General features: G+C 51.5%; 8 protein-coding genes across 8 annotated transcripts; 3 read left to right on the top strand and 5 right to left on the bottom strand.

The window, feature by feature from the left end:
* Positions 1–219: 219 nt before the first annotated feature.
* Z519_07998 (uncharacterized protein) lies at positions 220–859 on the bottom strand (the record flags this gene model as incomplete). Its single annotated transcript, XM_016765728.1, has 5 exons — positions 220–280; positions 329–408; positions 462–587; positions 651–730; positions 787–859. The coding sequence occupies 5 exons, from the start codon at positions 857–859 to the stop codon at positions 220–222; spliced, it is 420 nt and encodes a 139-aa protein (XP_016617773.1).
* Positions 860–3,213: 2,354 nt separating this feature from the next.
* On the bottom strand, positions 3,214–3,567 carry Z519_07997 (uncharacterized protein; the record flags this gene model as incomplete). The annotated part of the gene is made up of 1 exon (XM_016765727.1): positions 3,214–3,567. The coding sequence occupies one exon, from the start codon at positions 3,565–3,567 to the stop codon at positions 3,214–3,216; it is 354 nt and encodes a 117-aa protein (XP_016617772.1).
* Positions 3,568–6,763: 3,196 nt separating this feature from the next.
* Z519_07996 (uncharacterized protein) lies at positions 6,764–12,028 on the top strand (the record flags this gene model as incomplete). The annotated part of the gene is made up of 1 exon (XM_016765726.1): positions 6,764–12,028. One exon carries the CDS (start codon positions 6,764–6,766, stop codon positions 12,026–12,028), a length of 5,265 nt encoding a protein of 1,754 aa, XP_016617771.1.
* Positions 12,029–12,652: 624 nt separating this feature from the next.
* Z519_07995 (uncharacterized protein) lies at positions 12,653–14,158 on the bottom strand (the record flags this gene model as incomplete). Its single annotated transcript, XM_016765725.1, has 5 exons — positions 12,653–12,786; positions 13,089–13,205; positions 13,331–13,355; positions 13,404–13,876; positions 13,939–14,158. 5 exons carry the CDS (start codon positions 14,156–14,158, stop codon positions 12,653–12,655), a joined length of 969 nt encoding a protein of 322 aa, XP_016617770.1.
* Positions 14,159–15,652: 1,494 nt separating this feature from the next.
* Positions 15,653–16,288, top strand: Z519_07994 (uncharacterized protein; the record flags this gene model as incomplete). Its single annotated transcript, XM_016765724.1, has 2 exons — positions 15,653–15,778; positions 15,830–16,288. 2 exons carry the CDS (start codon positions 15,653–15,655, stop codon positions 16,286–16,288), a joined length of 585 nt encoding a protein of 194 aa, XP_016617769.1.
* An 800-nt stretch (positions 16,289–17,088) lies between these two features.
* Positions 17,089–18,467, bottom strand: Z519_07993 (uncharacterized protein; the record flags this gene model as incomplete). Its single annotated transcript, XM_016765723.1, has 2 exons — positions 17,089–17,795; positions 17,885–18,467. The coding sequence occupies 2 exons, from the start codon at positions 18,465–18,467 to the stop codon at positions 17,089–17,091; spliced, it is 1,290 nt and encodes a 429-aa protein (XP_016617768.1).
* Positions 18,468–19,025: 558 nt separating this feature from the next.
* Positions 19,026–22,009, bottom strand: Z519_07992 (uncharacterized protein; the record flags this gene model as incomplete). The annotated part of the gene is made up of 3 exons (XM_016765722.1): positions 19,026–19,165; positions 19,220–21,651; positions 21,705–22,009. The coding sequence occupies 3 exons, from the start codon at positions 22,007–22,009 to the stop codon at positions 19,026–19,028; spliced, it is 2,877 nt and encodes a 958-aa protein (XP_016617767.1).
* Positions 22,010–23,088: 1,079 nt separating this feature from the next.
* Z519_07991 (uncharacterized protein) lies at positions 23,089–23,833 on the top strand (the record flags this gene model as incomplete). Its single annotated transcript, XM_016765721.1, has 2 exons — positions 23,089–23,188; positions 23,280–23,833. The coding sequence occupies 2 exons, from the start codon at positions 23,089–23,091 to the stop codon at positions 23,831–23,833; spliced, it is 654 nt and encodes a 217-aa protein (XP_016617766.1).
* Between the last annotated feature and the right edge of the window lie 146 nt (positions 23,834–23,979).

Below are 23,979 nucleotides of genomic sequence, written 5' to 3'. Positions count from 1 at the left end.
CTCATGAAATAAAACATACAAGCATCCGAGGAAAGATTGAGACACAAGACATATGTGGTTGCTGCTGGCTGTGTGCCGCATTGCTATCACCTCACTCCTGCAGCTGGAATGGTCCTATGAACAATATCCGACGCCAAGGATGCATTCGTAAAAGCTCGTGATTCATTGCCATACCTTTAGAAGCCCAACTCCATGAAATAATGCTCGCAGTTGCATCTCTTAGAAAGTGGTGCCTTCTTGAGGTTGCGGAAGTTTCTTGTGTTGGGGCAGAGCCATGTATCTGCAGACATCAGTTACCTGTCTCCTGAAATCAGGAATTCCAGCATACCTTCTCAGCTCGATCAGGATTGTCTCCATCGTGTAGTCTCGTTTCCAATTCGCCAAGCAAGGCAGTTTTGATGGATCAACCTTATCCCCAGGTGTCAATTTTTGCCGGGATCGTTCTTGGATGTTATCCTCACCTTCCCAGTCTTTTGATCGACACAAGGCAGATTCACCCTGGACACGAACTGAATTGTAGGAGGAAGATCAGGATATTGGTCGCCGCAGTGGATATTGACGCTGTAAATGCGATTCTCGTGAACGCTCTAGATTGCAAGGAGTCAGCCGAATCGACGGCCTCCACGGAAGCGGCCTCGAAGGGGACATACATGAGGAGGCCCAAGGATCGTCCCATTCCAGTTGGTCATCATCAAGTCGTCGCTGTCAGCCAGCCCATACGAGCATGCCTCTATACGAGTGTTAATGCCGCCATTGCTCAAGTACCAGGCGCAGACAATCACACACCTGCACCAAGGCCTTTCTCGCCCTTCTCCAGCTCCTCCAGCAGCCGGAAATTCCGCGGCACTTTGGCACCCATCTTGAGATGACAATTGCGTGCGATCAGCTATGTATTAGAATGAGACTTCCTCTCTGTCGGGTTACAATGGTGGCCGGGAAAGATGAATCCCTGAGAAATTGGGAGGGGTGAAGGAAGAAACTTGAAAGGCGGGCAACGGGAAAACACCGCAGCCTCGTCACCACTTAATACTCAGCCTTGGCATCAAACAGCCCAAACTCAGCTGAGACCTTAGCCGCGCCCTTGCTTACCTTTCTTGATTGATGATAAGGCACATTTCAGAAGAAACTATCCACACACTCGTAGCCTGTGGGAGAGGGTTCTCAAGGTGCACACAATGTACGGCATACCTAGGTACCCCGCTTATGGCCTCTTCAGTGGTCTTGAGTTTCCCGTGGTAATGTTACGCTTCCGGAAGACAACGTCAGGCTGCAACGGATCGCCTCCGAAGCTGTTCAAAGTAGGTACCTGGACGCGAAGCTACCTCTTGTTTTCCAGTTGCCCTCGAGAATCATCTTCGGTGATGATAGTACATGCTGAATCTGCTACGTGCGGACTGTAATGCTTCATCAGCTCTGTTGAGGGTGTCAACGAAGGGGTCTCCGAAGCCACGACCCTCAGATGTTAAATGCAAGGCTGATCATTCCGGTGGAGGATCTCAAAGACATTTGATTTGAAGTCCGCCGTCACTTTCACCAAGGAAGCCATATTGTCTTTGAGTTTGCGAACAGGCAAAAGCCGTGTTGATGGGTGAGTCTGTCCAATGCGTGCATGCAGATGCCGAAGGCATAATGGCCGGATCATGTTCATTGCGGGTGGTAGAGTCAGTGTATCTATCAATAGCTATTATCACTTTTATTGCCACTGTCCTCACTCTGAAAGTGCATGCGGCTCGCCCTCTTCCATGATGGCTCCATCTAATATCGATTAATGCCTTGATCGCAGTATTTACTGCTTTGCCGAAAGGTGTTCTGCTTGTTCCTGTTGCCGAAGGTAAGGTTTCCTGCTATGGTTTGTTATCCTTGTGCTGACGGGCTCCGAAGGGTGGTCAGATTGAAATGGCTGTGGTTTTCTAAACCTCGTAAGTTCGAGGATCTCGATAAGTTCTATTCTGCAGGTCGTGGCACCCTGGGGCTCTTTTCGGCTCATTTGGACTCTCCATAGACAGTACGTCTTATCACATACCCGTCATAGTCTATGAATTGTTGATACGAACGCGACGCATAGTTACCTGGCGACGTTGGGCAACTTCTTCACAACTCTCGCGATTGCGGTGAAACCATTTAGGGCGCGGCATTCATTTCCTCTGACATTTCTGCCGCTGACCGGGACGTTCTTAGTGGCGTTCGTGGTCCAGGTCTCGCGAGGCTCGGCAGAGAATGTCTGGAGATCGGTATCCAAATCCTGGTCAGGGAGGAAGGAAGTTGCTGGTCCCTAGGACAGTCGGGAGGAAGAAGAGCGCCGATTAAGGCCCGTTTTAACTGTGCAAGCCAGGGCTTCGAGATCGCCGCCGTGGGCGCAGCGGAAGAGGAATAGGTTACAAATCAATCTTGAAGCTGGATTGGTTTTCATCCTTTGTGGTGGTATTGTCCACAGTATAGCTGAAAACTTCTACTTGAATTTTGGGAGATATGAGTAGCTTGCATTGTGTAGATCCCCTAAACGATTAAGCTGCCCTCTTTTACTGTACCAAGGCGGCCTTGAACTCACACCAGCAAGCTCTGAATCAAGTCTCTTCGCTCTCTAATCACAACGGGACACATACCGCATGTGTGGGTCGCATAAAGCAGATAATGAGCCTGGCTCGCCAAAACCCTTCGGGGTGCGCGGAGGCTTCAAGGCGCTGGGGGCGAGTGGGTTATGTAGGTACAACTATGTGTGTCTGGATGTACTAGCCTCGGACCTAGTGTACGTTTTTACGTATGAAAACGACCTTAGTTAAGCGTTAAAACAAAAGAATGGTGGCAAAGGCGATTCATCTGTCGGGAGGATCATGTGCTCCGTGCAGTGTGCAGTTCCAGCACGTATCTTGGACGGATGCTAGGTTGGTGTTTTCTCAAAGCTCAATCTTGTATCTATCAACCATTGTCGTCCCAACCTGATGTCAGTGCGGCCTCCGACTTAGTGATATATGTAAGGCTGTTGGTGATGCCATCTCAACGTTTCCCTGGAAGACTTGTCCATAAAATTGCCAAAAGCTTTTAGCTGACTGCAAGCTTACTCACTCTCACCCTCTCAGAGCACTTGATATCCGACCTTGCAATCGGGGCTGTGGCGGCTGGGATTTCTCTGCCTCAGGCGTAGATCGATCCAGATGAGTCCTCCCACAAGGACAGAGTCGCAGAGCAGCACAATCGCAAAGATTTCGTACCATTTCAACTCTTTCCTTTGGACCGAAACAGGATCGGCCACTGTCTCGACTCTGAAGCAGCGTCTGTGGAGCCATAGAAGATACCGGTGTCGGCGCCCTTCTCGGCCAATGCGGCATTGACGCTACCCCGGTCCATCAGCCAGTTCTTGATGGCCGTCCTTTCGTTCTCCTTGTGGCAGTTGGACTGACAGTCGAACAGACTGCCGTGGATACAGAAACAGTTGCTACCCTCGGTGACGCAGCCATAGTAGACGAGCTTTTCGTGCAGACAACTTTGCGCGCAGTCTGGCACACCATCGTAAGAAAGGTCGTCAGACTCCGGTCCACATTCGCTCACGAACCAGTCCTCGGTGGCCATCCACTCCCACCAGGTGCATGACCATGCATAGTAGAGCGGATCCTTGAGCGCGCAGTAGCAGCTTCGATCGGCTGGGAATTGTTCGTTGACTGGCGCTGTTGGGACAACCGCTGGGCGCCTGCATTTGTTGGATCAGTGAGGATGTGCAAAAGCATGAAAAAGCGTATATAGTTTCAAGCTGCTGGTAACCATTTGTCAAAATGTTTCCGGCGGAACAGAGGGTATGGGCCAAAGTTGTGACGAATCATGTGAGAAAACATGTATATCAAACGAGTATAATAGTCGAGAGCCCGAGGGTTGAAGCAAATGCCACATTTCGCACAGTGAAGCTGAAAATGCACGTCCTCCATCTCTCGTATCCCACGTTGTCCCATTTTGGGCGAGGCCATATTTCTGCTTCTCCAATCCTGAGACATATCGGCCATGCCGAATGCAACACCGAGTTTCTCATCTTTCTTGCCGGAAAGCACTGTCGAGCGACTTAGTCCATGGTGTCTCGCAGGGGGCCTGGTTCAGCCTCACCACTGACAAGCACCGCACTCTCTATAAAGACTGTCATCACAGCGCTTGAGTCAGATATTGCTTGAGTCTTGAAGGGATTTTATCTGCATCTGACGTTCCACGTAGGAGCTTAGGATCAGGATGGCTTTCGCATGCAGCGCGGCTCTCTTTGCTCTGCGGACACCTCTACCGACATGGCAAGCAGCGAGGTCAGAGGTACTGTTGACAGGGTCGCGAGAGCACCATTAGGGCAAACCACCTGAGACGCTAGACGCTTCACCAACTGCGCAAACTGCCTCAACCTCGTTGTTCCTGCAGATCTGTGACAGGATGGCAACGGAATAGGAGGTTTCAGGAATGTTCTTGTGGTTACAGGCCAATGTACATATAAACAGGCAGAGTCTCTCTGAATAGCCAGGGGGACAGAACGCAATCAACCAGACTGGTCCACAACTCAACCTTCGTACAACAGGTACTGCTTATTTTGGGTCTCATGATAGCTTCGGCCTCTGCCTACGACAGCAACATTTATTGCATGAAGGCTGCACGATTGCCTTAGATACGAATACCAAGCGACGAGTACCCCTGGGACGTGTGTAGCCTGAACAGTACCGAAACTTTCCCTGAAGGGAAAACATTCCCCTCGATAAATGTCACTATGGATGGTGCAAAGCACATTGCCTTAGCAGTCAGCAGAGCGACTTAGCCCAGTGGCTGCAGCCGTTGACAAGTTGGGTTGTGCCTTACATAGGCCTTCTCTTGCTCTGCCCCTTTGGCGACATCAAACCATCCAACAAGCCGCCCGCAGACCGAACTTCAACTAAGCTCACTAATCCTGGAGACGCTTTTGGCAATCGGTTCGAAAATATACTCAAGAGTGGGTCAATTTCCTTTGGTGCCTTTTCAGAAATCTGGTCTGATGCAACAATGTTGCGTGAAATCAACCCACAAAGGGGAATCTGGCCCATCAGGAGGCGTCGGGAGTCCGAAATAGTGCCTTCAAACAACCTTCTCTGGCTGAAACTCTTAAGATGGGTGGTCGTCCTGGCCGGTGACACCGAGTTCAATCAAAGAGGCCAACCACAAGAAGGCAAAGAACAGATGAGCCAAAAACAATGACACCAAAAAGATATCCACATGACGACTTTTGAACCCACCCCTTACCTCGTGTCCGTCAGATGAAAGAGTGGATGACAGCCCAGAAGTTCAAGTAATGGTGGAGACGCGATCAGGACTCATATCGAAGCCCGCACTGACTTCTTTAAGGCTGTCTTCTTGCCAACGATTCTTTTCCTCGCCGTGACAGCATCCGTCTTCTATGATGCTTATACCAAGTTGGGTGACAATGACACCGCTAATGGGTTGGCTTTCGGGATTTGGTACTCGTGGCTGGTGATCATCTCGGTGGGTGCCAATTGCTTTGCCAGCAGTGTGAACGCCAGCTTTACAAAGACCACTCTAGGCCAATATATTCAGCAGTCCGAGCGATATGTTCCGCTCCGCGAGCGGTATTTCAACAGCATATTATGGAATGAATGGCTAGGGCGCATGGAGTACGAGTGGGACAAGGACTTTGGACTGTTTAACCTCGACGGCTGTCCTGTTGCTCAAGCTCAAAGCCGAACACGAGCGCAAATCATCACGAGACCATCACCGACCCCAAATCTCACCCCCCGGTTTGTTCCAACTGCTCGTTGGCCATCTCTTTGCGTGGTTGTGTGTCGCGATACCCACTGCGGGTGCCATCGTTGTGTCATACGTACGTTGCCTTTCACCTCGAAATCTGCATTAATTCTGATGCATCTTTCTTTAGCATAGTTGTCCCCGATACTGACCTTTGATAATCGACAGAACACTCCTACTGTCGGTTTAGACTGCCGATCATTTAATTTCCTCCTTTATGGAATCATTGCGTTGGTCATTCCCACGCTGCACGTTGCCTACCAGTGGGCGGATAATAGCCACGGAAACAAATACCTGAAAGAGGGACTTAAGATGACTTACTGGCTGCTCGTCTATTGTCAATGCAGCTGTTCTCACTATTGGCACGATTCTGCAACTGTCCGGTGTCTACAGGAGCTGCCGCTGCCAGCTCCTCTTCGCCTCAGATTCTGACCTGATCAAAGAAAACCGCAATACCAGCCTTGTGATTGACAATGCAAAGACGTACTGGTTGCTGGTGGGATATGTTGCATTCGGATTCGTTTGGGTGGTTTGCGCCTTGGTGACCGCGGCCAGGTCGTATATCGCCATCCACCTCGTCGGGGTCGAAGGGCAGGATTGAGCTCGGGGTCCCATAAACAGGCATTAATGACATTAGAGGCGGGTGAGAGATTGTCGATATTTTATCCAAGGAGATGAAACCTTCCTCGAGCTCGCCTGTGACGCACCGAGTCAACTCACACATGCCATGCCGCTTTTAAATTTCTCACGAGGCTGCCGGACTCGTATAGGGCGGCGTCGCTCCCGTCCCAATCCGGGAGTCCTTGGCAGCGTCCTATCCGTTGCTCGGCCCAATTTGCCGAAAAGCCACTCTTTCTCTTTCAGCACCAGACAGTACACGGTTCCCTGTTCTATGTGTAGCCATTGAATTTTCTCCAACCTGCAATCCGGCCTTCCCTAGCAAAAGCCGCCGATCGCAACTTGTCGTTGCTCGTTCTCGAATCATCCCTGTCCATAATGAGGTGAGGCAGGAATGACACATGCATTTCTCCAGTCTGAGTTGGCGAGCCTCATCTCAGACTCGAAACGAAGATACAATGATGTGCGCGCGGCTGCCGAGCAATCGCTCGCCGATCTCAAAACAATCTCGCTGACATCCGAGACTCAGCTGGCGGGCGACCTGTACCGCCGACCACAATTCATTGAACCCTTTATTCTCGCTTGCAAATCCAGAAACACTAAACTAGCAACTACCGGAACTGCCTGTATCCAGAGATTGACAGCAAGTAATGCGCTTGCTCGGACAAGGCTGCCCGACGTTCTAGATGCTTTTCTTGATGGAGTGGCCGCAAGCTACGAGCCTCAACTCAAAATTCTACAGACTCTGCCCTCTCTGCTCCAGCTTTATGCCTACGACATACATGGAGAACTCCTCGCCACAGTTTTGGAACTATGTGCGGCTCTTCAATCCAGTCGCACCACAGTTGTGAGCAATACAGCGGCTGCAACCTTCCAACAGTTGATCTCAACAGTTTTTGAAAAGGCTGTGGAGAGTGAAAAAGCCGGGTCGTTTGGTGAACGCGATGACCAAGATGTCTCAGATGGAGGTCAACGAGGTATCGCTTTGGATGATGCAATCCGGCTTTTCGGTGATTTTTGTCTACTGCTCGACCACCAAAGACCCCAATACCTCAAAGTAGAAAGCCTTCCTCCTGGGTTTTTGCTCGAAACTTTGCAATCGATCCTGTCAACTTACGAATCTCTTCTTACAGCTGAGAAACTCCGCGATCAGACATGGTCGGAGAACCTCATGCACGGTCTTTCGCGTATCTTGACCAGGAGAGATGCTTTTGGCATGACATCGCGAGCACTGTCGATTTTACTCTTGCTGTTCCAAGCTCGCGCCGAGGACCTACGAGATCAACTGGCGCGGATGACCCCTCTACTTATAGGCGCATTGGAGAAGGATGGCAACCCACCATGGAAACGGGCACTTTTCCTGGAATTCTTCCGGACCCTCTGCTCTGACTTCGGGGTATTCCGGGAGATCTTCCGCCTCTTTGACAAGGGAAAAGATTCAGTCAACTTAGTAGGCCAACTGATGTCTGCGCTAGTCCGTATCGCAGCAGAAGATCCGTCGTTGATCGGGCTTGGGCGCCAGTCCACCGTCCCTGTCCAACGTGTAACCGACCCAAAGAGTGAAGAGGCTGCGTCAATTGAAGCACAAGGTCTTGGTGGTGCTATTACCTCCGTCACTTCGAATGATGCAAGTACTACTGGTATAAGCACTCACTGGAGTGTGGTGGCTGTTCGACTCATGGATCAACCCGAAAAGAACAATCCCCCTACGATCCCGAGTACTTACATATACACTCTGGTCCTGGATTCTATCTCATCCTTATGTGACGGTTTATCGAAGTTCATTATGCCACTGAGCGTCCCGAGTCGAGCCTCATGGCGAGAATCTTCAGAGATGGGGCGCAGAGACAGTTCTGCCACGGATCGAACCGACGATGAAACAGCACGGAGATCCATTCGGCCAACATCCTCCTCTCAGAAGTATCAACGACTAATAAATCCTCTTACATTGGTGAACCATCGACTCTTTCCCCAGATTCAAACCTCTGCAGAACTCATCGAGGCCTGCTGGCCAGCTGCGCTTGCCACTTGCTCAACATTCCTCAATGCGGCATTGGACTCTGAATTTTACCATACCTTGATCCGATCAGTCCAGAAGCTAGCTCAGGTTTCCGGTGTGATGGAGCTCTCCACACCGAGAGATGCTTTGCTCACGACCTTGGCAAAAGCCTCCATCCCGTCTAATGCGATCAGTTTCATAGCTGCCTCTCAAAACATAAAGTCGACTCGGACCGCAAGTGCGGAGCATGGGATTCTCAACGACATGCTAAAATCTCCAACCGAACCGCCACCGACACCAACTTTTCAGGTCAGCAGCTCGCCTCTAAACGTCAGGCATCTACTTTGCCTTCGAGCTTTGTTGAACCTCGGGATTGCTCTTGGGCCCACCCTGGAGGAAGATGCCTGGTTCATCCTCATCGAAACAATGCAGACGGTCGAAGCTTTGATCGCAATGCCGAGCGCAATGACAGCCAATGCACAATCTGGAAGCCCGAGAATTGGTGTCTCCGGTACTGATAGTCAGACAACTCTTTCCACCGAAATAGCCGCTGTGCAGGCCGCAACAAAGAGAATGCTCGAGAGCACACGAAGTTTCAGTGCGGAGTCGTTTACCGTGATTGTACAGGCCTTATTCCGCTTGCTTGGGCAGACCGATGGGGGAAGGAATTCTCAACCATCGGAGCAAGGACCCGCCTCCCCTGCCTCTCCTACTCGGCTGGGAGCTCCGAGGCCGGCGCATCATGTTTCGCGGAGTGTATCTGGTATGTGGACAAAGTCGAAAACGCTTGATCTCGAGATCGGGTTCGTTCTTAGCAAGCTCAGCGACTTGTCCCGCATTAATATATATCGGTTCGCATCTTCAACAGAACAGTCTTGTTCCTGGCATCTAATTGCGGGCCGTCTGCTGCGCCTCTCCCAGGATATCAGTGTCGCCAGCAACCATCGGATACAATCAGCCAGCGTATTAGACTTGATCTCCATGGAGACAGTGAAGTTGCTGGATGATGCGCGTTTCGAAGCGGGAGAGGCAGACACCATTAGATCCCGCTGCTTGCGATCCCTCTTGCAACAATTAGAGTCCTTCGACGAGACTCCAAGTCGGAGGTATGATAGCGTTGAGCTGGAAATCCATAAGAGGCTTCTTGATGCTCTGGAAAGCATGCTTAGCCACAGTGGAGAATCGTTGAATAACTGCTGGCCTATCGCACTGGAAATTCTCTCCATCTCGTTCGCAAAAAGAGGACAGGGACAGCCACAGCTCGCCGACGAATCAATAGAACAAGCCGATAATATCACACAAACAGCCCAAATATTAAGGGTTGCCTTCAGATCTATGCAGTTAACCACCTCGGACTTTCTCGGTGTACTTGATCCTACTTCACTCGCAAAACTGGCCCAACTTCTCCGTCAATTTGGCTCTCAGCATTATGATCTGAACGTGGCGCTAACAAGCACAACTGTTCTGTGGAGTCTCGCGTCTCAGGCCTTATCAAGAATTGAGACAATCGATATCACTGCGATGCCGACTCTGGAGGGCCGAGTAGAAGAAGTCGCTTCGAAACCGGAATCTTCATCCGGCACAATCTGGTGTCTCATTCTGCTACAACTGATCGAGCTGTGTAAAGATGAGCGCGCGGATGTTCGAAATGCAGCCATCAAGGTCCTCTTGAAAATGCTTGATGCCTCGAGCGAAGCTCTAAGCTCAAATACATGGGCAATCACTCTCCAAGCCGGTCCTTTGGACACTGTTCGGTTTTGCATTTCCGAATATGATACTGACAAGAGTGACCAGAACGAATGGATGGCGTCAGCCGCTCAGTTGACGGAGGGCATCATTCAAATTATATCTCAAAATCTGGCGGTCATTGCCATACATGATGAGTTCAAAAATACGTGGCTGCGCATTATGAGCGTTTTGAAGGCTCTGTTAAGCACGACCTCTCTGGATGCCTTTTCGTTAGCTTTCTCGAATCTGTCGAAACTTCTTTCCGCGCTCTCACTCTTGGGGAATGTTGAGGAAGATCTAATCGTGCTCCCAATGCAGCTATGGGCAGATTATCACCCCGCTAAACTTAGACGAGACGCTCAATCTAATCGTCTGTCCGGTGAAGAATTACCGAATCAAAAAGCATTCACTTCGCATGCCAATGTCTTTGTTGAGGCATACAAGACCAGACCTGCTGCAGTTTCGAATTATATGCGAGGTCATGCTTCAATATTGATGGATTCCATTGAGCGAGGAATTCTGTTATGTGTACATCCGCCTTACACAAGTGATGTAAAAGCTTTGGCACCAGAACAAAAGGAGGCCCTTCAATGCGTGGCGATACTGAAGACTCTCCTGTGTGACCAAGTGTCGGAATATTCCCAATTCCTCCTCCGGTTGCTGAGTCTCACTCTAAATATCGAGGACGGAAGAGTCGGGACCCAACAGAAGAAATCTGCGATATCGAGATCTGCGCAGAAGCCAACGTTCATCGCCTTTGCATTCGCGTGTCTGGACAATTTCCGGAATTCAGTTCTAGAGCATGCAAACGATGAGAATTTCATCCACATCCTAGCCGTGCAAATGGCATGTCAAGTGCTTTCCGCCATCATCAACACGAAATACACAAAAATCCCAACAAACAGTCAAGCACCGCTATGGAGAAATGCTACTGTCACTGCAGTCGTCATGCTTGAAGCTTTGCAGAGGCATGTGAGTCGCAGAATGTTGCGGCCAGCGGATTCCGCTCACTTTGATGGCCTGGGACTAGACATCATCTCCATCGTGGTCAGTATGCTGAACTCTGGTAGTCTGTCCAATCCACCTGGTCCAGATCACAGCGAAGAGGCAATCATGGATGATGAAACTTTCGATATCGAACACTTTCGACTCCTACACAAAGCTGTAGTCTCCATTTTCCAAACTTCACAAGGATTTGGAGAAGATGCATGTAAGGGATACGCGGTTATCCTATTCAAGGCTTCACTGCTCGCGAAACCTTGGTTCTACGACATTCCAAATGACCTGAATGACGAGCCGTTGAAGGGTTTGCTACAGGCGAGGCCTGGCAGTGTCCACCGGCCCCTCTTTGCCGTGAGACGGAGGATTTGCTACGCGGCGTTGGATGCGCTCTTTGGGCTCGTCTCGCAGCAGAAATGTTCGCAACCGGGCGGAGACCAAAGAGAGCAGAGGGGCTCGAGCTGTCAGTTAGCATGCGCGGCGGCCCCATATCTCGTACTGCGCGTAACGCATTCCTTGAAGACGTTTCTAGCCGACCAGCGGTTGAGAGGTCTTACTCCGCCACCCGAGCCCCAGCAAGTTGAACTGCAGGTCGTACTGTCCAAGTTCGTTGAGTTGAGGAGCGACGGCCAGGCAATTGCCAAAATGACGCAAGCACTCGAGGGGACTCCTACACAGAAGGGCCCTTCCAGCGGATTGCTCGTTGCTATGCGGAGATTAGGGGTGGACGCGATAGACGACGGCAAATCCCACCTTCGCATCCTCTACAGCATGATGCTGCGCGTCCAGAAGTTCTGGCAGGGACTGCCAAGACTAAAAGGTCTTGGAGCCCGGGCGTGGCAAGATGATGAGCCTGGTAAGGCAATCGAGGCGGCCCTTGAATGGTGGGCGAGAGCCGTCGGCGAAGAATGGGGATTTACGGGATTCGACTAGGAAGGAAGGCATCGAAGGAACGGGGAGCAGGCCTTTGAAAGCTTCTGGTCATGTACGGGAATCCGAGTGTGTCTAGTTACGAATAACCGAAATCTGGTCGAGGGAAAGGACCGATGTTCACAAGCGACAGAGGCAATGTTAAAATTCGAAAGGTTGATTGGCATGAGGAATGGTGTATTTGATAGATTTGTGCTTTGATACTTGGAGCGCGATTGCTCTTGATTGAACAGGACAATGCGCACGAGGTTCGGGGGAGCGATGCATAATTCCTGATGTCCTTGCCGCGTGACAGCCCAGTCGAGCGAGACACGCCACGAAGACGGTCGACTGAAGCAACAGGCATCTGAGTATCTGAGCCCATCCCGGGGCAATTCCGGGTGCCCTAGAGAGACAAATCCCCATCACACGGACTCGCTTTGACCCGAGGTCCAAAATCGAAATCGTGGAATTCTGCCACTCTTGACAGGCCCGATAGCCTTCCAAAAACAACTCGACGGGCAAAATTGCCCAGTCTGAGTCGGGGCGTGTTCACCGTAACCTTAGTTTTCAGGCGCCACCGCAGGAAACTTTTCCGGTAACAGTCCCGCCGCAAACGGAAAAACGTTTGGGAAAATGTCCCCTCAATTAGGCAGGTGTCGGCGGAGAATGGATGGGCAGCTTGCCGCCGGCGCCGGGCTGGTCTGTTGCTAGTGGGGGAGGCAATTCGGGCGCCTGTCGGTACAGAACAATTTCCGACTGCTTGAAGTAGCGGCGAGCGTCTGTTTGCCAGATGTCAGTTAGGTCAAAGACGGGATCGCGCTCCTATATATTCAAGGGTTTGGAGAGGGTAGCCTCGATAGTTATTTCAAGACACCCCGAAAAAAGCGCCGGACACCAGGCTTAGTGTGGGGAGGGTGCTGAGGAATGGCCCATGCAGGTGTCGGCGTTTGAATAGGGCCTCGAGTGGGGGCTACCGACGTAGGGGCCTTTGTACGAGCAAGGCTGGCACATAGTCCCCCGTCTCTGAACCAAATCCAGTCTGGGGCGGCCAGTGCAAAGTGGGCAGAGTATAGAAACGTACCTTCGTCAATCAACACCAGGCTGAGGTAATACCTGGTCGAATATTTCTTGTTCACCTCTCGGAAAGTGGGTGTCAGGTCGAATCCTCCTAGGAAGAGCCGTATAGGGATTGTTTCACCTAGACTCGCATCAGCATTTATTCTCATTCTTGCTTGTATTTCAAATTCGAGGAATCTCCGATGTCTCCAGTGTCCATCAAAACTTCGTCCCGCCATGCGATGGGGCGTCTGGCGCAAATCATACCTCGTGAGGGTGAACCATCCATAATCTGAAAACAATGTGAGCAGCCAGAACATTCGGAGCTAGAAGGACGTACCTCAAACCGCACCAACGTTTCGCTCTCGTTGTACTGGTTGGGGGCGACACCGGTCGTTTCCCTTCGGATAATGGACAACTCCATGTGTTTGATCTTCAATCTGACCAGCAAGAAATAGATTCTTCCAACGATGACGTCCTTGAGATGATATTTGCTCTTGGAATATTCAAATTCGATATGCAGACAGTCTTCAATCCCGACATCCATCTTGATAGAGCTGTTTGTCTCCGGGGGTATCCGGTATGAGTAGACCCAGATGTCCTTCTCCCGAATGACGTCGGCCATCCTTCTTGAGACTGTGACGCGGACGAAGTACCGTAATTTGACGTTAATGCCATTGTATGACTCGTACTGCTTTTCGACGTTCTTGAAGTTGAAGGGAAAGGTCTGGGGGTGTTGCAGTTCTCCCGGCGCAGCAAGTTCTTGTCCTAATGACAAGAATTCGTAATGGTTTCCTCGGTCAAAGAACATTTCTAGATGAGGCCGAGTCAGATCGAGGGTGTCAACGACCCAACTACCGTTTGTTGTGGCGTACCTATCAGTCCGATGAATTGGACCTTGATCCCAGTGTGCTCCAGTCTTTTCCCATCCTTTGGTCTTATCGTGACTGCGCCTTTCACGGATTCGCCATCAAGATATAAGGGAGCCTTCTCCCGCCTGTTCTTGTCAAGCTTGACATCGACTGTTTGCCGCTCATCGGCATCTTCGAGGACAATGTCGATATCGACGGGCGTCGAGAAGAAGAACGCGGACATGGTCAGGAAGGGTGGGAGATGGAAGGGATGCTATAGTCGGAGAGATCTAGCGTATGAATGTTGCGAGAAGGATGTTGTCTGTGTGTAAGGAAGATGCAACAGAGATGTTGTCGCATTCAAAGGATAAGACGCGGTACTTTACTTGATGGTGCAGCCTACAGCCACCGCAGCTTGCCTCAGCTGCCCCAGATCAGTGCCAAGCCTTGCGCAGGCTTGAGCGACAACCACTTGACATCTTTTCTACTTGGGGGATGAACCTCTCTCACAACTCGACGCCATAATTTGCCCACGCTATTGAGACGCTCGCGCTACAGAAAGAAAGACATGAAGCATGCCACGGGATGCTGATGCACCCATCTATCGTATTGCGAGACGATGATGCAGCACAACTCGAACTGCTCCAACAAGCCACGGGTCGACTTCACCATCCCGCCTCATTTCTTTCACCTCCCATCAACGGGGTGGAGGCCTCCAGACCTCGATGAATCCTGAATCCTGAATCATGTGCAAAGCAATGCAAGGTTGTGACACCAGGACAAGACACCACAAGACAGGCTGTTCTGAAGAAGACGCTGTACTGAACCAAGAGAAGAGCCGGTGACGGTTGAGCAACCGCTACGGAGTCATCTTCTATTCCAACAGCGACCAGATGTCTCCCTGAGGCTACTACCTTTTCTCTGAGCGGGCTCGCAAATCTTCACCTCGTTATGCATTGCTTGCTGGCGACGGCTACTGCTGAGGCTGATGGTTCAATTGCCGAACACACTTGGATTCCTTCCGCGTTCCCCGCAGGCCGACCGCACATTCTCCAAACTCTCTCTCGCTCTCTGCTTCACTCCTTGGTTCGCTGGCCTCTGAAGATTTGGATCGATACGAGGACTGTGCCTCTCGGGCTCGATTCCACCCTTTCCACTTCCTCCCCAATCCACATCTCGGTACCGCTGCTGTCACACGGGGATCGCCATGACTTTATCCGGCAGCGTGGCCGACTCTAGGTGAGTTTTTGGGTGTGGGGTAAGACCGGGCAACTGTCACCCTGGATTCAATCCAGCTCTGTACGACATTCATGGTGCTTGCCGCGTCGAGTCTGCATTCCTTTCCTTTCCAGCATTCCAGCATTGACCGCCACTCAAAACAGCAATTCTGGTGGTCTTGACGGCAATTCTCACCCCTCCCCCCCTTTATGAGTTGCGTCTTTATATCTCACTCCTTCTCCCTCCCAGTAAGTGATCGGTCCTTTTCCTTTTCCTTCCTTATACTTTAGCACTGCCTTTTACCCCCCACGCACTTCTCCTTTCGTCCATTGCTTCTTGTTTGCTCGCGTGCTTCCCTGGCTCTAAGCGCCACCACTCGTGTTCGCGTCAATCGTGACATCACTCGTTTGCTAGCCTAACATACACCGCCATGCTGTCGACAGAACGAACTGCCAGGCCTCATCCTTTTTGGCACCCTCACCGACCTGTTTCCTCGAACTACGGGGCCTCCGCACGAGCCATGCAGAACGGAGTCGACCACCTAGAACACATCTGGATCATCACGGGCCCTGCAGGATGTGGAAAGACTACTGTAGCCCAGCACCTCGCTGCCGAGATGTCGCTACCCTATATCGAGGGTGATGATGTATGTTGCGCTATCCGTGAGACATGTATTTTCTGGCTAATGCAGGCACAGTACCATCCCATAGCCAACAAGCAAAAAATGGCCTCTGGAACTCCCCTTACCGACGCCGACCGGTGGGATTGGCTGATCACCCTCCGAGAAGAGGCCGTCAAGAAACTCCAAACCACCAACTCCGTCATTGTCACATGTTCGGCTCTCAAACGCAAATACCGCGACGTCATCCGTGTCGCCAATTACGAACACCCTTCGGTCCAAGTCCATTTCATTTATCTCAAGGTCGACGAAGCAACGTTGCAAGCCAGGGTAGCTGCCCGAGTCGGCCACTATATGAAAGAAGGAATGGTACACAGCCAGATGGCGACGCTGGAGGAGCCAGAGGAAGACCTTGAATGGGATGTCATGCAGGTCGATGTGAGGGAAGACAAAGAATTGGTCAAGCAACATGCGGCTGAACTGGTGCAGCGCAAGCTGAAAGAGTATGAAGAGTTGGGAGCGCAGCAACAAGACTAATGACGGCGTCTTCGGTGCAGGGCGGAACTGTGGGTGTCTCTCATGTCGGAAGGATTTTACCACGAAGAGAAAATGATTTGAGCATTGGCGCAGGGCGTTAGGTATCGGTTTGGGCCAAAGGTCAGATGGCTGACTGGAGGATTCAAGATCCACGGTGTACTTCTAAAGGTCGGCACAAGAGGATACAAACGAGGGAAAATGGAGTAGCAAAGACGATGGCTCTGGACATCAATTTGTACGTCGCCGAGGTGTGCGAGTCAAAGGGGACTTGTTCAGCCTTAGTGACCACAGATATATGGCTTGCGTTACAGACACCACGAGACAATACCCTGGAGCAAATTTCTCACAATGATGAAACTACATCCTCACTTCTTGCTTCAGAAGGACGCTGCAACAGTCTCTCATCTGGAAAAGCCATACTCGGAAAGCTTCTCAAGATACATTAGAGTCCTTTATAGAATCTGGTTATCCTTATGCCTGGGCCCCTTCTCGACATGCCTGCCCCATGGAGCCCGGAACATGGAATAATTCTGCCGTCTTGCCTTCAAACGTGCGTATGTGCGCGCTTATGTGCGGTGCTGTCTGTCCACACGGAAAATTGTCCGGTGTACGAAAAACGTCTTCCCTCCGCTACCACCGATCCAAAACCCAACGGCCTTGACAGAGGTCAAAACATCAACCACACACCCATCAAGATCCAAGAAGCACCACTCCAGAAGTGCTCCCTCTTACTTGCCACATTTGGTGCCTGTTTCCCAACGCCTGCACCTCCCCCAGTTACATCGGCGGGGACGCTACAGCTAGTCGCGCCGCAGACATAGCCGCTGGGACAACACCCTCCACCCACACTTGGGGCGCAGGTCATCCAGCCCTTGGCACAGTTCCCCGTTGCCAGTGTTCCCGGCGCAGTGATTCCCGGACCTGTCGGCGCGACAATGGTCAGGGTGCTCCCGGAGACCAGCGTCGTGGAAGGCAGAGCGGGACAGGATGTCGAGTCGCAGTTTCGGCCGATCTGGCAGCATCCGCCGACGTAGTAGGCCGAGCAGGCGTAGAAGCCAGTGGGACACCCGGTGACCGGGTACGATAGCGACGTGGAGTGGGTCGTGGTCGTGGTTGTCGTCTCGACGGTCGTCGTAAGAGAAGTCGGACGCACGGGTGGTTCTGGTGTCGCCGAGGATGACGTGGACAGCGGAGGACAATTTGCAGAGCCGCATTGGCGATCCGTTGGGCAGCACCCGCCTCCCAGTGAGGCCGGGCAGGATTGGTATCCAGAGGAGCACGTGAGTGGGAGGGTCGTGGCGGAGGTCACTGTGACTGTGAGCGTGACGGTGGAAATGACTGGTGGCAGGGGTGTGACACTCGAAGTCCGGGTCGGTGCTGGGGTGGTCGTAGTCGTGGAGGTGACTGTCGTTGTCGAGGGCGTCGAGGGCGAAGGTGTTACCGTCGTATAACTCGTCACAGTCGTCGTTGATGGTGTTGGATTCGTCAGAATCGTCGCGGTCGAGGTCTGAACACATCCGACTTGGTAGCAGGCGTATCCCGGAAGACAGCATCCCCCGCCTGGATCGTTCGGGCATGAGGTATATCCGCTCGCACACGATGTTGCGAGCGCATTCCCGCAGACTTGGCCATCGGGACAGCATCCGACGTCTCCCAATCCAGTGTCTTGGACCAGTTGGCAGGTGTAGCCAGTTGCGCAACAGCTGTTGGGTCGATCGATCGAGGTGCAGGCTGATGTGCCTGTGGGACACTGGAAATCCCTCTCTGAAAAGAGATGCCAGCCAGGTAGTAGTCGCCGAAAGAGGCGAGGACTCTGATGACTGCCGTGGAGTCGGAGTGGCTGTTCGAAGGATGTGAAGAAAGTCGCATTGGTCCAATCTGACGAGTAGTTGTTGAACTCCTCGTCTTGCTCCTCAAACCCCCAGTATTCCAGATAGAACTTCTCTCCGGGATCTCCACTCATTTTCCTCACTGCGGTCGGCATGCTCCTTTGTAGCTTCCGCTGCACGTCCATATCCCGCTTGACCATCAACTCATCTTCGGGGTAGTATTTCGAGTCTGCGGGGAGATTGTATGGCCATCGCAGGTTCAGGTGCTGGCAAGATGCCGGAGGGGTTAAGCTGGCTATGAGAACGAGGAGAGAGGAGGGTAACGCTGCCAGTTGCAGCCATGGTGCCATAGGCACTGAGGGAGAAGATGGGCCGCTATCTGCTCTCGTGGGTGAGAGGCGCCAGAAGTGATGGCGAGGAGGATCTGAGGACGATGCGAGGGACAGGAGAGGGAGAGGCAGACTGGCAAAAAGAGACACCTGACGAGACAGGGATTAGTGAGTCAAGACGCTTACAGTGAGATTGACGATAGAGGTTTAGAGACATGATGAAGCAGTACGACTTGAAGTTGGTGGCAGTGTTGGCAGTGTTGGCACAACGAGATGGCTGGGGATGATGCGTGACGGAGAAATGGGAAACGCAGCGGTGGGACGCGACCATTTGGCTGGGAGCGTCGTCCATGTGGGTGGACCAAGGTGGACCTCACTAACCTCGCTAAGAACCCATCTTGCCCATCTCGCGGCCCTGGTCAGCCTTGCTTGTGATGGTCTTTGACCGAGTATTGAGCAGATATCATGGATCGCACATTGCAATCCTCACCGAGATTTGCTTCGCGGCATTGCTACCGTGACTGCCCAGTGTTTTGTCCCCCCAAACCCCTACTCGGTATTTTCCCTCGGATCCTTAGTCTAATAGGTGCCTGCCTTCAAACCCTTCAATGATCCCAAACTCAAGGCCAGTCCTTGAGACCGTGACCGAATTCGAATAAATCCCACAATCGAGTTGTCCGCCGTCTTTTCTATGCTCAAGTTCGCCAATGCATCCTCCCCTAGACCCGAGTTAGCCACTTTGCCCAATCCCCACGCCTAGCTTAATCACTCACCGAAAACACTCCTTGCGTACAGATTTGCACTTAGGAACTGACAGTCACCTTTCAAGCTGGCTTCCGGCGTCAGACACGTCATATTCGTGCTCTTCATGAGTTGATCCAAGAACTCCCGCAGCGTCTTGGTCGTCGCTTTGCTGTTGATGTTCACCTTATTCTCCCATTCAAACTCGGTCCACATGGTCCTGAATGCTGATTCGGAGCATGTTGCTGGCTGAATGTAGTCCATGATATCTGCATGCACATCGTTTAAGATGACAACATGCGTATCCGTGCCAGAAGGCGAGTCATAGACGACATTACCAAAAATCACTCCCGTATCTGTGCTTGACACTTTAATGGTCGACTGCACGTTCAGGAAGTCGTGCGGTCCAAGATTATGTGTCGTCGGTCGTTCCACCACCTTCAAATCACCTAGAGTAGCAAACTCCACCGAGAGGTTCTGAAGAGTCTCGGTCGTCTGATTCACCAGGAGTACATCGAGGATAATGTCAAACTGGTGCACCTTGACATAAGCCTCGGCATAAACAGGATCGGAAAACCCCGTAAGCTGCACGACGCGACTCAGTTTGGATGACAGATCTTCAAACGAAGTATCGCCACCTGTTGCTTTCTCCAGGTCCAGTTCCATTTCATCCGTGCCATCGCCTGCACTCTTCTTCGATAATTGTCGTATTGAAAGAACATCGTCCACCTGGACGGCTGTCTTCGCCTTTTCCACTGCTTCTTTAGCGGCCCGTTTCTTCTCTTCGGCTTGAACCATAGCCCGGAATGCTGTTCTAGTATCGTCCAAGAAGGATACCTCAAGTTCTTTGCGTTCAGTGAATTCGGCCAACGCCCGTACACAGGACATGATTCGATCCACCGAATCCTCGTCAATGGGCGCCTTTACAAACTGCGACTGTCCGACTCGAACGATCGAAATCATGATCAGCATGGCCTCAGCACGCAAGGCATTTGTGCGCGCCTGATCTGTCGAGATCTCCGAGTGACGCATTACTAATTTCGTCAAGGTTGACGAAAGCACTGTTGCCAGATAGTAGTCGCCATCAAGGATAAGCTGTCTCAAGGGGGGTTTCTGTGCCGCTTTGACTGCTTCCAATCTCGCTTTTGCAGCGGAATCGCTGGTTAATGCGCTTTCGGTTGCGTATGTGCCATCTGCAAGGATTTTCCGTGATCCGCTCGAGGCTGGTTTGGCTGCTGAATGGCCGTTGACCTGGTCCTTCGCTTCACCATCCTCATTCGTCTGTTCGTCTAATAACCGTTGCTCTGAAGCTAGAATCGGGATCTCCCCAAGACTCGCCCGGATCCGTTTCCACGCCTCCTTGATGTCATTCTCTTGTAGGGAATATTCGCCAATTACCCAAAGTGAACCGCGGTACACCTTTCCTGCCCGGACCTCGCCCAATGTCGACACCAGCCGTTCCACAATGGATGATCTGAGCTTAGGAAACTTTTCAACCACCTCTTTGACGAAGGAAATAACATCCACTGCTGAGCTATTGTTGAAGTCGGCGATGAAGTCCATCAAGACATCAACCACGCTAGCCGCGATCTCTGAAAATTTGATGGCGCAGTGGTGGATCGACTGAATCAGAAGTTGTCGATATTCCGAGTTCTTTTCATATTGTTCAACCACGGTCTTGCCCAATTCTTTCTTCAACAGCATGACAATCTCTTGGACGTTCTTGCTGGAAACCATTTCTAATGCAATCCCCAAAGCCTTCCGTCGGACGTCCAGGTCAGGGCTAGACAAAACTCGCAGGATTTCCATGGTGAGATCGTCCAGGACGCCCTCATTCCGTCTCCGCAATTGGTCAACGCGATCAAGCACGATAAGCTTGACGTTGTTGTCTGCCTCTTTGATGCTCAGCTCGATCAACTTTCCAGCAGCCGCCTTAACAGCCACCGGATTGCTCGTCAGGGCTGTCAGTGAAGTCGCAGCTTCGTAGACAACTGTGCTCGTGTTCGCTTCCAACAGATCAAAGATCAAGCGCAAATAGCGCGCCTTGTTTGCCTGATTCTGAACAGCGTCTTTCCTGATAAACTCCAGTTCAACCAGCTGGAGTAACTCGTCGGCATTAGGTATTCCGTCGAGGACTCCAGTGAGGTATTCTAGCGCTTTGTCATGGCTTATGCTCATCAGTGCAGCAAAGGCATTCCTTTTGCAAGTCGTGTCACTTTCGCCGGCGAGGAAGGTATGAAGCATCTCGGGGGCATCCGGGATCAGGTGCTGGGCATTCTGATAGACGGAGGCCAATGCCCATACGGCATTCTTTCTCACGTAGGCATGCCTGTGGTCAAGGCAAGTTTGCGCAGCGGAGAGGAGGGGTTCGATCAATTCGGGTTCTCGAAGTTTGGAAAGAAAGCGCAACGTATTTCCTCGAACAAACTCGTTGGGATGCTGAAGATCGTTCCGGATTCCATTACTAGCGACAGTCAGTCTCAAGATTCCCATCTCTGAGGAAACAGCTGTGTTTACCAGACGAGGATCATCTCCTGCTTTAATTTCCCATTGGCGTCCAACTTGGGGCAGATCTCGTAATAAAAGTATAGCAGTTTCTTCAAAGATTTGCTTTTCGAAGGCATGACAAAACGGATGATATGCATCAATAGATTGGGCATGGGATCGCCATTGAGCATGATGGTGAGGATCCTCCGCATGGTTTCCAGCTTGGTCTCATCCGTACCCTTTTCTAGCTGTGTCTTGAGGTCCTGCTGACTCGGCTGGTCCGCGGTGTTGTCAAGGTGCACCAGACTGTACGAGTTCTCGAGAAAGGTCGCCATGTTCGCGAGAATGCGTTAGCTCTGATGAGAGGGTCCAAGGAAGTACTCTAATGTTCAATTGAGAGCCGTCAATACAAGTGTGCGGAGGATGGTGGGCTGCGGTAGAGAAGAATCAAAGCATTGTGGAATTTCCCTAAATGCTGTTCCCGCAGCGTCCCAGAGATCAAAAGACGGAACAGGGTTAGGATGCGAGTGAAGGGACTTCCCTGAAGCCGTTGACAGGTTGTCGAAGAGAGACTGCGACCGCCAGAAGATGGATACACAGTGATCTGTCCAAATGTGGATGGCCTTGGCGGTAATGTTGTAGCGGCTGGAGATACTTGTTAGACTAACCAAGACTAATGACCGCAGTGGCTGCTTTAATCAATATTCTGGCTAAACGAAAATGGTTAGTTAGCCTTGGCGACTTCAATAGCGACATTAAATCTGCTCAGCGGTCACATGGGAGCGCCTCCCACTACCTCTACATCTACCTCTTAGGAGGTATACCCTCTACCTCCTGCCTCTCCACACAATGGGGCAGCAATGGACGACTTCGCTACGCCCCCGGAGCTTCCGTGGTATGGCTCATTGCAGTGGAAGCTTCCGGAATGTGACTGCCGAGATCTACCCAGCTGAGGTTATCTCCCCGGCCTGGGTCGAGTCTCCCTCACCCCTCCGTCCTTGCGCGCTATGAAAGATTCAACGTTTTAGACGTGTACTGCCATGGGGCCAATTGAAGAACTGTCGAGTTGTGCCCTACGACAGACGAGGGTATCAGCACTTGCGCTCTGGTCGTTTGCCGAATTGCTATCAACGCGTCCATTGGAAGTTTCTCTTTGCCTATCCGCCACACGGCTAAGTTGAGGCTATTCATCAGACTTCAAAGCTTTGTAGGTTGGGCAATCTCATCTTTCAACACCACACCAGTGCACTAAGAAAGAAGCCTGATGGGCTCGGTCGACTCCATTACAGACCTGTCGCAGGTCTCTCCTGTCCTGCTCCGGAAATATATTGATGGCTGTCACATGCTTCATCAACATGACCTCGTGGACGCGTACGGACACCTCTCTGTCCGTCTATCCACCTCGACTTTTATGATGTCCAGATATCTCGCGCCGGCTTTGGTTGCGACCATTGAAGACCTTGTCATATACAACATTGAAGATGCACAGCCTGTGAAACCAGACGCCCCGAGAGGTATGTGGACGTCAGCAGGCACTTGATCAATACCATGACCGTACCCCCATTACTCAGCTACTATAATGATGTTATAACTCACAAGAAACAGGATTCTCGGAGCGCTTCATTCACTCGGAAGTGTACAAGGCATATCCAGCTGTCCAGTCAGTGGTGCATTCACACAGCCTCGAGGTCGTACCATTTTCAATCTCCACAGTTCCCCTGTCCGCCTGTTTTCACATGGCCGGGTTTCTTGGAACTGCCGTTCCTGTGTGGGATGCGGCTTCGGTGTACAAAGACCATCCATCTGACAATCAGGACATGCTAATCAGGAACACCAAGCTTGCTTCCTCACTGGCAAAGGCGCTAGGGGAGAATGGTCAGGTCAAGCACCCAGTTGTGCTCATGAGAGGCCATGGTATGGTTGTGACCTCAGAGAGCCTGGAAATGTGCATCTTCAACAGTATCTATACGCAACAAAACGCAAGGGTACAACGGAGTGCGATGAGTCTGGGCGGCGCCGTGAAGTACTTTACAGAGCGAGAGGCACACGATACGGGGACAACGACGGGGATGGGAGCTGTAAAACCATGGCCGCTGTGGGAGAAGGAGGTCGCAAACAAAACCATGTATCACAACCAACTATCTGCTACCGAACTTTGACAAGGCTGGCTCGGCTGAGTCCGCTATACAATTCGAAATCTACCAAAGATAGACTGCAGCTGAACCAATGTTGTCGACCGAAGGTATACTACGATAGTGAACACTTCTAATACCACGTCCGCCCGGCACTCTGCAACTGCAAACTG

This window comes from Cladophialophora bantiana (assembly GCF_000835475.1).
Source record: "Cladophialophora bantiana CBS 173.52 unplaced genomic scaffold supercont1.12, whole genome shotgun sequence".
In the NCBI taxonomy this organism is placed as follows: domain Eukaryota; kingdom Fungi; phylum Ascomycota; class Eurotiomycetes; order Chaetothyriales; family Herpotrichiellaceae; genus Cladophialophora; species Cladophialophora bantiana.
The sequence above is the reverse complement of the archived record's forward strand: the minus strand, read 5'-3'. Positions and strand labels throughout refer to the sequence as shown.